The sequence below is a fragment of the Canis lupus genome, chromosome 6, assembly GCF_003254725.2.
Source record: "Canis lupus dingo isolate Sandy chromosome 6, ASM325472v2, whole genome shotgun sequence".
NCBI lineage: Eukaryota > Metazoa > Chordata > Mammalia > Carnivora > Canidae > Canis > Canis lupus.
The window spans coordinates 39,781,449-39,795,418 of record NC_064248.1 but is presented as its reverse complement, the minus strand read 5'-3'; the positions used below and the strand labels follow the sequence as shown (position 1 = coordinate 39,795,418).

At 65.3% G+C, this 13,970-nt stretch overlaps 1 protein-coding gene across 2 annotated transcripts; it reads right to left on the bottom strand.

Moving 5' to 3' along the window:
- Window positions 1-1,118: 1,118 nt before the first annotated feature.
- FBXL16 (F-box and leucine rich repeat protein 16) lies at window positions 1,119-12,362 on the bottom strand. Of its 2 annotated transcripts, none has more exons than XM_025417133.3 (6): window positions 12,042-12,362; window positions 4,938-5,596; window positions 3,753-4,261; window positions 3,369-3,456; window positions 3,057-3,120; window positions 1,119-2,946 (listed from the first exon to the last, which is right to left on the bottom strand). In XM_025417133.3, exons 2-6 carry the CDS (start codon window positions 5,580-5,582, stop codon window positions 2,798-2,800), a joined length of 1,455 nt encoding a protein of 484 aa, XP_025272918.1. In that variant the 5' UTR covers window positions 5,583-5,596; window positions 12,042-12,362; the 3' UTR covers window positions 1,119-2,797. The 2 variants fall into 2 exon arrangements, with proteins under 2 accessions (XP_025272918.1, XP_025272919.1); XM_025417134.3 differs by having other exon boundaries at window positions 3,369-3,453; window positions 12,042-12,359.
- Between the last annotated feature and the right edge of the window lie 1,608 nt (window positions 12,363-13,970).

The following is a 13,970-nucleotide window of genomic DNA, read 5'->3' as shown; positions in this document are numbered from 1 at the left end:
CTGTCCATCACTGGCCTGTCCGTCCTCGGCCTGTCCGTCCCCGGCCTGTCCGTCCCCCGCCTGTCCGTCCCCGGCCTGTCTGTCCCCCGCCTGTCCGTCCCCGGCCTGTCCATCACTGGCCTGTCCGTCCCCCGCCTGTCCATCACCGGCCTGTCTGCCCCCGGCCTGTCTGTTCTCCGCCTGTCTGTCCCCCGCCTGTCCGTCCTCCGCCTGTGTGTCCTCCGCCTGTCCATCCCCGGCCTGTCCGTCCTCCACCTGTCCATTCTCCACCTGTCCTCACTCTGTCCGTCCTCGGACTGTCCGTCCTCCGCCTGTCTGTCCTCTGACTGTCCATCCTCCGCCTGTCCGTCCCCCGCCTGTCTGTCACCAGCCTGTCCGTCACCGGCCTGTCCGTCACCCGCCTGTCCATCCCCGACCTGTCCATCACCGGCCTGTCCGTCCCCGGCCTGTCCGTCCTCCACCTGTCTGTCCTCCGCCTGTACGTCCTCCGCCTGTCTGTCCTCCACCTGTCCTCACTCTGTCCGTCCTCCGCCTGTCTGACCTCCGCCTGTCTGTCCTCCGCCTGTCCATCCTCCGCCTGTGTCCTCCGCCTGTCCGTCCTCCTCCTGTCCTCGCTGTGCGTTAGGAGGTTAGGGCGTCCCTGCTGCTCGCCTAGGCTGTCCCCGTCGCACCGACAGCACCCATCCTTGCCCTTCTGGAGGGTCAGCTAGATCCTAGATAGCGTTGCTCGAAGACTTTTGTTTTTAAAGACTTGATTTACTTGAGAGAGAGCAGGTGCGCACAAGCGGGGACCGGGGGGGGGGAAGCAGGCTACCAGCTGGAGCCCAGGACTTCGGGACCATGGCCTGAGCCAGAGGCACACGCTTCACTGACTGGGTTCCCCAGGCTCTGGAGGTTAACGTTACATGGATGACTTTAGTATCATCTACATCCCCCATAAGCAGTGGAGGGTCAGGGACCTTCGGTGTCGGTCACTGCTGGTTCCAGTCGGGTAGGCGGCCCCCGCCTCTGTGGCGGAAGGAACCAGTAGGTCTGCTGAGCTCCGAGGTGCACAAGCCTCTCAGGGCAGGGATTCCCCACCCGCCATGGTGTGATGACCTAAAACCAACTCAGACGCGTGTTTTTACAACTTTTTTAATATATATTTTTATAAACAGGTCACGTGATAAAATAGCACAAGAAACACTTACCAAATATAAGGTTATATCTTCCGCATATACAGGAGAATGAGGTCGTTATGTACAATAAGAAAATGATTTTAGGGGTTGGTTGGTTTTGTTTGTTTTCCTCTCTCCCCTTAATTTTTCCTCCTACAGTCGTTCGAAATATCACAGCTTCAGTTGCATTAATACTTTGGACAAATGGACAGCTGCCTCCTCCCACTAGGGAGGCGTGAGGAGGAGGCGCTGAAGAAACTGGCTCCGACCCTCAGCCCCGCAGCCCCCGCGGGGCATGCCGGGGCGGGGAAATCTTTGGGCTGCTGAACCGCGTCCGCTTCAACAGCATCTCTCGCTCGCTCACTCGCGCTCTCACTCTCTCGCTCGCTCTCTCACTCTCTGGCTCTCTGGAAACTGGTTACTTTCTTCCAACCATATGGGGGGGGGGTCCCAAGATTGGGTGTGGGCACTGTACTTCCTGGGGCTCAAGGTGGAGATGGAAAGGGGTCCCAGCCCCCTCCTCAGCAGTTGCCAAGCTGTGCCAGCATCCCCCCAGGACCTCCGTATGTCTTGGGATTGGACGGAACACGGCCAGAGCCCACTTGGACAGGCAGAGGGCTGGGGAGCTGGGGAGGGGGTGGGCGCTCTCTCCTCGGGGTGCTGGAGTTGCTGGGGGGGGCACAGGTCCCGAGCCCCGGCCAGGGCCCACCTTCCCGGCTGCCCCCGACAGGCCTACCCGGGTACCGTGTGGCACTCGGCAGGCTGGCCCAGCCGGCTGCGGGGCTGTGCTGCGGGGTCCCCTCGGGACTGCCTACAGGGCCTGGGTTGCTCCAGCTTGGGGTCTCTGGAGGCAGTGGTACCCCCGGTGCCCCCACCAGGGTGGCCCCACGCCACAGCCCGCTCGGCCGTGTCGGGTATACCCAAACCGGTCAGCCAGTGTGTCCCTCCCGCCAACGCGGTTGTCCCCTGGCATGGCCGAGGGCCTGTGGGCCTGCAGCTGGGGGCGAGGAGAGCGGGGACCGCCTCCTACAGCTGCCGGGACAAGGGGAGGGCCATGGGGTCAGGCTGGCATGAGGTGGGGCAGGGGTGGGTGGGACTTGGGCTCCTTGGCGGGCCATGGCTTTGGCGAGACCTGTTCCCCCTCTCACTCCTCCGAGGGCAGCAGGCATGGAAAATGCGGGAAGCCCTTGGGGCTCTTCGGGCCCCTGTGTCCTGGGGGGCCCGGCTCCCCTCGGTCCCTCTGGGCCCTGCCCGAGATGGGGGGACAGCGAGGAGACACAGAGCGCGGTGCGGCGGAGAAGGCAGTGGGGAGGCCGCCGGAGAGCTCAGAGCACCCCCCGGGGCCGAGCCGGGCCCCCTAGCTCCCGGCGGGTGGACGACAGATGGAGGCGGCTGTGGTGCGGTGGAGGGCGGGCGTGCAGTGCGGGCACGAGGGGCATGCACGGAGTCCCCGAGTGTGCAGCGTGCGTGGGGCTGGGCCCGCCCGCCGTCCCCCACGCGGCGGGGCCAGGAGGGGCACGGGGCGGGCTCGTGCTGGGTCGCCGGCCTGGCGGGGCTGCGGGCGGAGGGCCCCCTGAGGGCAGGGCCGGGAGAAGGCGAGCCCGCCGCAGCGGCTTCCTGGGGGGAGCGGGGGCCCCGCGCTACTCGATGACGAGGCAGCGGGGCAGGTGCTGCGAGAAGTATTTGAAGAGCTCCGGAGTGGCCCCAGGGCAGTTGGTCAGCTCCAGCTCCTCCAGCTCCTGCAGCTGCACCAGGCCCGACAGCCCCGTGGTGGTCAGCAGCGGGCAGCCTGCAACGGGGTCAGGCGGGCGGTGGCTGAGCGCGGGCAACCCCACCCGAGGGCGCCGCGGGGGACTCGGCCCCAGGGCGGCGGCGCCGGAGGGGGCGCGGGGGTCTCACCTGCCAGAGACAAGAGGCGCAAACTCCTCATGGCCAGGAGGTGCTTCAGCCCAAAGTCTTGCACCTGCGGGAGGCGGGGGGTTAACGACCCTGGGGAGCTGCTGCTGGGGCCGGCGGCCTGGAGCTGCCGGAGGAGCAGGGGTTCTCGGCCTCCCCAGGAGCCGGCCAGCCGTGGGGAGTCACCCGCTGGGTGTGCACGGATCCTGGGCTTCCTCACCTGGCCTGAGGTGGCCAGGTAGGCCCGGGCCCCTCCCCGAGGTCCCCGCCTCCCCTGGCCTACACGCGGGCTTCGGAGGTGGGCGGGGCCGGTACCTGGCAGCACCATCGCAGGTAGAGGCTGCGGAGGGACGACATGGTGGACAAATAGCTGAGGCCAGTGTCCGTGATGCGCACACACCTGCTGGGGACAACAGAGGGGCGCTGCCCACTGTCAGAAGGCCTGCCCCACTAGCTCGCACCCGTCCTCACCCCACAGCTGCTCCTCCCCCGGCGGCGCAGCCCGAACCCCCCTCCTGCACTCTCACGACAGCCCCACCGCCCCTGTCCCAGCCCATCCCGTGTGTACGGGGCCACCTTCCCACCACGGCGCCGCCACGCCACTCTGGCTGCGGATCTGTACACTCCTCTAGAAGGTCTCGCCTGCCTCGCTCCCCGGGTCCTGCCCTCCACTGCCCCATGTGCGGGGGGCGCGCGCACCTGTCCAGCACCAGCTCCTCCAGGCGGTGCAGGTCGCAGGCCACGTACTCCAGCGCCATGTCAGTGATGCGCGGGCACCACGAGAGGTCGAGGCTGCGCAGCTTGCGCAGGTTTTCGGCCACGAGCTCGACGCCGTCGTCCGTGACCTTGGAGCAGCCAGAGAGGCTGAGCGCGGTGAGGTTGGGCAGGCTGTGCACCACATTGACCACGCCGTGGTTGGTGATCTCCCAGCAGGAGAGCAGGCGCAGCGTGTGCGTGCTGTGGCCCTGGCGGGCCGTGAAGTAGGCCAGCGCCGTGTCCGTCACGTGGTATGCCTGCAAGCTCAGCTCGGCCAGGTTGGGCAGCAGCTGCGAGATGGCCGCAATGGCATCGTCGGCCACGTTGATGCAGTCGCTGACGCTCAGCGAAGTGATGCGCGCGCTCAGGCTGGACCATAGCCCTGCCTCGGTGAAGTCATTGCAGCCCGACAGCTCGAGGCGCACGACGCCCTGCATCTGCTCCAGCATCACCTGCAGGTGGGCAGGCGGCAGGGCGTGGTGAGGATGGCAGGATAGAGGGTGGAAGGAGCCCACTGAGGGGCAGGAAGCAGTGTTCTCGAATGTAGACGTGTGTAAAACACGCATCAGGCTGCCCTGTGACAAGTGCACTTGACAACGGGTTCGTCACATTGCAGCGATGTTCTAAAAGGAGACCACAGGGGACCTGGGAGCTTGGGGCCTCCCCACCAGCAGGTGCTTGGGAGCAGTTGGCGGTAATGACTGATGGTTAGAGTCCTCGCCCTGGGGAGGGGGGTGCCCGCACCGCTGCTCCTGTGACCTGTGCACCTGCCCCTGCGGCACCCTCCCCACCCGAGGCTGGCCTCATGGGCAGGTAGGGCCCTGAGCTTGGAAGAGCCTCCCATTTGATTGATGGCTTTGATGTTGCTGTCTTGAAATTCTTAATCATCTTTGAACAAGGGACATGAACTTTCACTTTGGACTGGGTCCCCCAAATTACCTGAGCGGCCCTGCTTCCCCTCACCCCAGAGCCATGATCCTCAGGGCACCAGTGCTTCCCTCAGCTACTTTGCGCCTCATCTGCCCAGGTTCCCTCCGAGCCTCACCCCCCCCAACCAGCTCAGTTGCAGCTGCTTGGCCCTGCCCCCCGCCCCGCCCCCGTCCCTTCCAGGCCAACGATGGGGCGCACCTCCAGGCCGGCATCAGTGATGGTGGAGCGCTTGAGGCTCATGGCCTTGACCCCCTTCTTAGAGAGGGCGTAGTTGTCGATGAACTCACAGATGTCCAGGTCGGAGACGCCAACCAGGCAGAAGCCCTCAAAGCCGCGCGCAGCGAAGCCCTGCAGGTTCACAAACTCCTTCTCGCCACCGGGCAGCACATTGTAGAGCTCCTTGGCGTGCAGCACAGGTGTGAGGCCCGCCCAGAACTTGGGCTGGTACAGCACACGCCGCCAGGCCTTACACACCTGGGCCAGCACACACTTCTCACAGGCTGAGAAGTACCAGAAGAGGCCATTGAGAATCTTTTCATCTGTGGCCAGTGGTGGCCGCTCCACCGGGGGCCCGGGAACTGGGGCTGAGGCTGGTCCACCAAGGGGGAGCCCTGCTGGGGGGCACAGGCCCCCAGCCAGGGCAGCCCGTGGCAGTGGGGCAGCCAGGCTGGGTGGTGGGAGGGTGGGCGGGGGAGGTGGCTGGCAGGGGCGGTTCTTGGCAGCTGGCGTGCCCTTGGTGATACTGGCTGCACCCAGGCCGTTGGGCTGGCCCGGCAGCTTTACCAGGCCATTGCGAGGCAAGCATGGAGGCTTGGGGTCGCCGTCCACACCCGGGCTCGACATCTTCCTCGCTCGATCTGCAGACAGGGTCCAGGAGGGAGTAATGAGTCTGCTGCAGGAACAGAGCTGGGCTCCTTCCCACCCCAGGGCATCTCCTCCCGTGGCACTCCCAGAGCCACCCAACAGAAAGGACACAAGTCCATGCCACTCCTTCCCTGAGTGAGCAACAGGAGACCAGGGCTGTTCATGCCCATGACACTGCCTGAGCTGTGTGCACTGGGCTCAGCCTGTCCCCACAGATCATTTCGACACCTGGGTCCTACGGTTCCCATTTTAGAGATGAGAGAGGAGAGGCAGGCAGAGACAGACACTCGCTCGTGAGTGCTCCCCTCACCTTTACGACCCCACTGTCCACCATCAGTGCCTGCCAGGCCTACCCCTCCTAAGCAGGGACTGGAAAGCTGAGGGAGATGGTTTGGGGTGGTCTCCGGCCCCTCCACTACGGGATGCCATCCTGGCTCTCTGCAGTGGTTCCAGTACCCTGTCTGAGCTCACATACCAGCCCTGAGAATCCCAGTGGCTACTAGACATTCCATGGTTCACAGTCTGCCCGAAGAAAGGGCAGAGTTTACTATGATGCCGGCACAGTGAGTCCTGGACATGTACTGTCTCTTTAATCCTCCGTCCAACCCATCTGTGGACGATGATGCTGTGATGACTGTGCCCATTGTACAGGTGAGGAAGACAAAGCAGCATGAACTGTTTGCCCAAGAGCACAGGAAGTGGTGGAGCTGAGACTTGAACCAGAGCTAGCTATGGAGGCCTATTTGTAGGGGGTTCCTCACAAGGTGGGACTGAGCCCACCCTGCGCACCCCTGGTCGGGCCTCTGAGGCTGTGAATGGATGGCAGACGGCTTTGAGTATAGACAGCCCTGGAGGGGGGGAGCGGGACCCTCACAGTGCCACCATCTGCTCCACATTCACATCTTCTCCTGTCCACCCTCACTCCAGACAGCCAGCGGAAAGGCAGTGCACCCAGTGGCTCAGTCACACAGGCCCCAGGGTCACACGCCCTGGCTCTGTGGCCTCCGCGATCCACCTCCTTTCTGCGAGCCTCATTTTTCCTGACTCTGAAGCCTGAGAAGGGACGATACACCCCCACAGGACAACCTGGGAAGGGACTAAGCACGGTGCCTGGCTCACATGAGCATTTGGAAAGTGGCATGGAGGTTGCTTCTGAGCCCCATGGCCTGCCTTAGGTGAAGGTCGGGGCCACTGGGAGGAGGGAGGCGGGCTGCCCTGCCCTGCTCTACCCAGCACCATGCCCCCCACCGACTTCCACGCCCTGGACCAGGCTGGCACTCCACACCGGCGGAGGGGGTCTGCTGGAGCACGTGACCCTCGTGGCTGCCAACCCAGCTTTGGGTCCAGAGGCCTTCCTGCCCTGGCAGCAGTGAGCCTCACACTGGCACTCCATGTGGGGCGGCCCTCAGAGGACACCGCCCCCACTTCGGCTGTCCCTTTAAAGCAGCTCATGACCAGATAGTAGCAGCCTCACGCTGGCTGAAGCACGACATTCGTAGCAACGTTTGCCGAATGCCCGCTGGGATAGTCATGCGCTTCGGGCTCGCGTCAGCCCCAAGTGTGCTGGCAGCGTGGGCACCACTGTGAACCCCACTTTCAGATTAGCAGCCTGAGGCTCGAAGGAGTTAGAGTTCACCCACAGTGGCGGATGGGGGGCGGTGGGCAGCCTGACACAAGTGCTGCCCCAGATCTTTTAAAACTAGTAGGTGGGAAGGAGACCATCGTGGACCAGCAGTGCCGCCTGGAGGGACAGGAGGAAGCCACGACTGGCCCCGACTTCCGGGAGCAGGGGAGAGGCAGCCCCAGCCCGAATCCGCCTCGGCCCGGAGCGCAGCACCATGGACAGCGCCCCTCGGCCCCGTGCGCGAGCTCAGGGCGGCCCGCAGCTGCACGGGACACGGCGGGGGGTTGGGGTGGGGCGCCCCGCGAACCGGCTCGGCGGGGACAGGCCCTGCAGGCGACGGGGCGGGGCGAGAAGCCGCCCTCCCCGCCAAGATCCGGAGGAGGCTGCGGAGGTGGCAGCAGGGGAGAAATAACTCAAGAGCTGTGCCGATTTAGGTTAAAGACGCTCCCAGCCACGGGTGTGCACGTGGAGCGCCTGCGCTGGGGGTGGGGGGGGGTGCACGTGGATGCCCCGGGCATCTGCGGGGCTCGCTACCCCCACCCCTGCAGAGCTCACATTTGCACACGCCCACAGTCCCAGCCCCACTCTTGGGCCTCAGGGTGGAGCTGGTGGAAACAAGCCAGCGGGTGGCGAGAGCCCGTGGGAGGAGGGGCCGGGCGGACCAGGGCCTCCGCCTGGGGAGTGTGAGGGGGCCTGGCTGCCCTTGATCCGGCACCCACACCCCTGGCCCGCGGCCCTTCTGCTGTGCAGCCGAGCTGCGCTGCTCCCTGGCCTTGTCCATGGTCCTGCTGGGCTCCCACGGCCCACTCCAGCCCCAGCCTGGCAATCCCCTGCTCCTCGGCTCAGAACCCGAAAACAGCCACACCCTTGGCCCAGGGATGGGTCTTCCTGTCAGTTAGGCGAGAGGTCTCTTGGGGTGCCGGGCAAGTGCCCCTCCGCCTAGACCCACCCACCCAACCAGAAGGGCTCTGAGCCCCCAACCCTCCTGTGCTTGCTACTGCCCCCACTGTCCCCAGCAGGGCTCAGAAAACCTGCCTGAAGTTTCTCGCTAGGGCAGGGCAGGGGCAGCTGCCAACCCGATGTGGACTGCCTCCTCCTTCAGGAATCAGCTCCAGGAGCTAATGCGAGGGAAAGAGGCGTTTTAAAAAGATGGCCAAACTTGCACTATTCTCAGCCTCAGCCCTGGTGTGTTGTGCCTCCATGTGGAGCGGAATTCTGGAGGAGGTCCTCCTGGGATAGGCTGCGGGGGCTCAAGTCTCCTGGGGGGACTCCAGAACTTGGTGGCTTCCAGGCTGACAGTCTGCAGATGTCCATGCTGGGGCTTTGAAAGGAGCTGCCTCTTTGGCCGTCAAGTCACTGAGTCCTGACACCTGGCACGTCCACCTTACAGCCTCACCTCTGGCTCCTCCCCAGCCTTGGGCCTACAGTCCAGCCAGGCCCCCCGTTCTGTAGTCCTCCTCCCTGTCCCCTGCTGGCTCAAGAGGCCTTCCTGCTGCTTGCCCCTGCCAGCTCCTTCTCCGCCCTTCAGCACCAGCCCTGTCTCCCACTCTGGGGCTCCCCAGCCCTGAGAAAAGCATCTCCAGGGTCGCAGTCATTACTGCCCACCCCTCTATCTCCTCCCTTGGCTGGCTGGGGAGTTCTGGAAGACAGGCAGAACCATGGCTGAGTGGCCTCTGTGTGCTTGCTGAATGAATGAATGAATGAATGAATGAGGACTGGCAGTCAGCAGGGTCATGCGGAAAGGAGTGTGGCTGCCAGATGCCCAGGAGGCTTGGCAGAGGACAGGCCAGGTTAAGAAGAGGGCAGGTAGGGATCCCTGGGTGGCGCAGCGGTTTGGCGCCTGCCTTTGGCCCGGGGCGCGATCCTGGAGACCCGGGATCGAATCCCACATCGGGCTCCTGGTGCAGGGAGCCTGCTTCTCCCTCTGCCTGTGTCTCTGCCTCTCTCTCTTTCTCTCTGTGTGAGTATCATAAATAAATAAAAAAAAATTAAAAAAAAAAAAAAGAAGAGGGCAGGTGGATGGTAGGGGAAGTATAGCTCAGTTTGGTGATTTTGGTTGTGACAGAGGTCACGGCCCACAGTGGAGGCGGAGATGGCCACTGGGGTTGGGTTGGTGCCACTGTCCCTGGGAAGGCTCCCAAAAACCTGGGGCTTGGGGTAGGCCTTGCAATTATTCAGACTCTTGGGAAGAGGATGGCTTACACCTCCTCGTTAGCTGAGTCCCCACTTCAGGAGTTGCAGGGTTAAGGAGGCTGGCTGCCCATTCCCCCCCTAATCTGGCCACATCCAAGGAGGGGACAGGAGCCACCAGCCACCAGGGGGGAGCTGGTCCTGCCCTGCTCTTCCCAGAACCACTCCCCTACTCCTGGGCCAAGCCCTTCCCACACTTCCTGACCACAGGTGGGGAAAGTGAGGGTCAGAGACTAAATTTTCAGAAGTTGCACAGAGTTGGGATTTGACCCCAGGACGCCCAGTCTGTCTGACTCCCAAAGACCAGACTAAGCACTGAGGTCCAGAGGGCCACCCTGGGCCTCCAGCCAGCCTGTCACTGGCCAGGTGCGCTTCCTGTGGCCTCCCTTCTGTGCCCTGTTCTGCTTCTTCAGCGCCCTGTGTCCTCCTTGGGTTGGTGGTCTGTCCCAGCCTTGTTCCTGTCAGACTCCTTCTTCTACTCCAGGGCTGCAAGCTGCATGTCCACCACCAGGACACTCTTTTTTTGGACTGCTCATGGCTAGGAAACCCCCACTCCTCACGGCTCCCAAGCCAGACATCTCTTCATCTCTGATGCTCTGTCTGGCACAGCCCACCCTGAACGCTGGATGGGTCTGGCCCCAGTAGAACCTGCACTGACTGCGTCTCTCTGCCCACTGAGGGCCGTGGAGCTGGGCAGGGCATGGGTAGTCAGAAAAATTCGCACCAGGTTGATCTGCAGTGACAGCCCCAGGGACTGGGGTGACAACCAGGGTAGCCTGGATTGAGGACACAGTGCGGGCTGACAAACTCCATGACAAGCCCTGTGACTCAGGCACATTCATATCCCTTCCCGCCCCCAGCTCAGAGATGTTTCTGGGGTGCAGGCTGCCCCACCCGTGCACCAGGGGCTCCAGGAAGTGAGCACGTGGCCTTGGAAGAGACCAGAATTGGTGCTTCATCAGATCAAGTCCTGAGGTCAAGCACGGGGCAGCTCGGCCATGCGGGGCTGGGTGGTTTGGGGAATGGGTTTGGGCTCTTCTACTTTGAAGGATCTGAGCCCCCCCCCACCCCAGTGCCTAGACTGGGTGCATCTAGTGCCTGCTTCTTTGGGTGGCTGCCTCAACCGCCCTCCTTCCCTGCCAAGTGAGGCGGTGTGGCCCAAGCCCACCCTCTGAGCTGGCCTGGCTAAGGCTCCTCATCTGTGGTGGGGAAGGTGCTGAACCACCCACTTACCCCACAGAGCCTTCCTTCACTGCCACCTCCACTCTCCCTCCACTCTTCCCCTCTGAGACACAGCAGCGAGCACCCACGTGTGACAAGACTGCAGCGGAGCTGTGTCCCACCTTGGGGTGAGAGGTGTCCCTGGCTCTTGGCAGCACAGGCTTCCTGGGCCCGTGGCCAGCAGTCTTGATGGCCCCAGGTCCCCCCTCCCCCAGGGCTACTTGTTTTCTCATTCCTTTAGGAGATAGGACTCCCTGAAGTGCCCTGGAGGTGAGCGTGCACTGGAAGGTAGCACCTGTCCAGTGAGCCTGCCCGGCATTGCAGGCACTTAGAGACCTGCCTGGCCCAAGTGAGAGGTGGCCGAGGAAACAGGGGGCCGAGTTGTGGAGACGGAGGGCAGCTGAGTCCCGGGGTCCCCTGAGACCCGAACAGGCCACCCTGCACTGCCCACGTTTATGACTCGGGTTTGGATCTCCCTCTGCTCCCCACAGTTCCTGGTCCAGCCCCGTGGCCGCTTCCTACCAGGCCAGCAAGTGTCCATCAGGCCTCTGCTCAAAGGGGTTGGCTGAGGGAAGGGGCCTGGGAGGTGGCGGGGAGCGGGAGGGGACTGGCCGAGTGGGCAGGTGAAGCAGCATCGCCATCTGCTCTCTCTTTGGAGAGAAGGCTTCCTGTGCAGAGGCCGGGAGGGGCTAGAGGAGTGGCCAGTGGGCCATGGGCTCCCTGAGGCTGCAACAGCTAGGCCTTCTTTCCTTTTGGGGTGACGGGTGGGGGCTGTCTTCCCCTGGAATCCCGGGAGGCCAGACCCCTCCCCAGCAAGCCTCATGGTGCCCATTTCCCCTTCTGAGGCCCTCCAACCTTGGCCGGTGCCGGCCCCTCCTCCAGAGCCAGGCACATGGCCAGCCTCCCCCTTTCCTCTTCTTGTCCTGCTGTGGCCGCTCCACACAGACCCAGGTGTCCAGGTCAGAGCAGCCCCCAGCCACACGTCCACCTGGCTCCTCCCTGGGGGGAACCGCATCTAACACCTGTCTCATAGGCCCAGGGCCTGCTGGCGTTGCTGCGGAGGGGAGCTCCGAGCTGCAAAGAAGCCCGGCCCGCCCCCCCCCGCCCCTCCCCCCGGCCTGGTGAGCTGGGGGCCTGCGAGTCCACCTCCCCAGGGCTGGTCAGCCCTGGTCCAGCTGCTGCGGGGAGCGCGCTGCAACCGGGCGGCGCTTCGATCCGGGTCCGTGGGAGGGCCTGTCTCGGCCAGGGGCCCGGGGCCTCGGCTGGGAAGGGGCTGCGCCGGCGGGAGCCCCCGGGGCTGCTGCCTGCCCTCCCCAAGCACCCTCCCCGTCTTCATTGTGGCCGCCGCGATGGCGTGGCCTGGCCCCGTCCCAGCGCAGCCTGGTCCGGTGCGCACGCCTTACCTCGGCCCGGGCACCTGGCTCATGCCACGCCGTCCGCCGGGCGTCTTCTCGTCATGGGGAGCCCGGCATGGGCGCTGGCGGAGCGGGGCGGCGGCGGGGTGCTGGCCGGGCCGGCAGGGCCCTCCCGCGCCCCGCGCCCCGGCCTGGCCGGCCCCCGCGGCCGAGCCCGGAGAGGAGCTCCCCGGTGGGAGAGATTCGGCCGCCCCGAGCCCCCCACCGGGGAGGCCGAGGCAGTGCCCCGATAAATAAGGTCGCTTTGCAGGGAGCCGGGCGGGCACCTCCTCCCTCCCCTCGCCCTCCTCCCCGCGCTCCTCCGCGGCCGCCGGCGGCGCCGCGCGCGCCCCCCGCCCGGCTCGACGCGCCGCGCCCTCGCGCGCTCCCGGCGCCGGGAGCCAATCGGCGTGGCCAGCCCGGGCGGGGGCGCCGAGGATGCCCAGCCCCGCCCCGCCCTCCGCGCCCCGCCGCGCGCACGGCGCGCTCCGGCCCCTGCGCCGCGGGCGCCCGCGCAACCACCACCCCGCGGCGGGCGGGGCGCGGCGGAGGGCGCGCGGCCGGGGCGGCGGGAGGGGGACGGGAGGGGGGGCGGGAGGGCCGGGCGCGCGCCCAGCGGGGCCCTGGGTGCCGCGGCGCATGCCCCGCCAGCTCTTTGGCGCCCGCGACCGGCCCGAGGCGCGCGGTCCGGTGGGACCGGGGCCTGGCTCCCGCGCGTCCCGACCCTTGGGTGCCACCTGCGGGGGAGAGGACGGCCCAACCGTCCCCCTCCAGGCCCCTGCTCGTCACCCTCCGGGCCCTTGCATCTCCAGCGCACCTGCTGGGTGCCGGGCCCTGACCCCACCCCTCAGTGGGGACACCCCCACACCACGCAGAGTCGAGAAACAAGTGACCACCAGATCATTTCAGAGAGTGGCCAGTACCATGAAAGTTCAAGAGGGCCACACGACGGTGACCTGGGGAGGGTGGTGGTGGTGTGGCTCCTGAGGTCAGGACACTTGCCAGGAGACCCCGAGGACCCGACAACGGGCCAGGCCTTTGGGGAAGGAGTGCGCACCAGTGTTTGGGTTTTGAGGTCTTGAGGGTGGCGAGTTCTGTCTGAAGCCACTGGAGGCAGGTGGCAGAGGCCCCTTTGCAGAGACCAGGCCCGGGCTGGCCTGGGTGGGGTGCGGCGGGGACAGTGGTGTGGCTCCCTCCTGGCTAAAGAGCTCAGAGTGGGGAACGCGGGGCTAATGGTTCCCATCCTGGGGTCTCCTGGGAGGAATCAGGTGTCGGAGAGCAGAGGCGGGTCTTCACATGAGGGAAAGAGCCTTAAGGAAGCCCCTGAGAGAGGGTCTGGGAGAAATGAGGACAGCTGGTGTTCGCCGTGTTTTGATGGGAAACAGGACCCAGTGGGGCTGCTGGGAGGTGGGGCAGCTGAGGGGGAGCCACGCCGACCGCTGGGGGGTGCAGGGCCGCTCCTGCTGGGGTGAAGGCGCTCCGGGGGCCGGGGGCCGTGGGAGCGCGGTTTCGTCCTTGAGCCCACTCTGGTCAAAGCAGGGAGCTCGGCTGGGCTGGCAGAGCAGGCCGCCTGCAGACTTTGGGGTGAAGGGGGCAGTGTTGTCCACCTCGCCCAGTCCCCTCCGGTGTGTGGGCTGGCAGGCTGGCCTTCCGGTGGCCACAGCATGGACAATGTGTGACCCGAGGGCAAGGCTTCGTCTCATGTGTGCGGGCTCCTGTTCTCCGCAGGCACCAGTTGTGCCCTCAGGGGCCGCCAGTTGTGCCCTCAGGGGCCGGAAGAATCTGAGCGACAGAAACCTCTCTTCAGAGGAGTGTGCACCAGTGCCGCGGGTCTGCCCCCCAAATCCCTGCAGGCTCCGCTCCCCTCTGCACGCAGTGGCCAGCTGGCTTCTGTCCTCCACGGCTCCCGGGCACTTACTGCCGTCCCCACACCACATG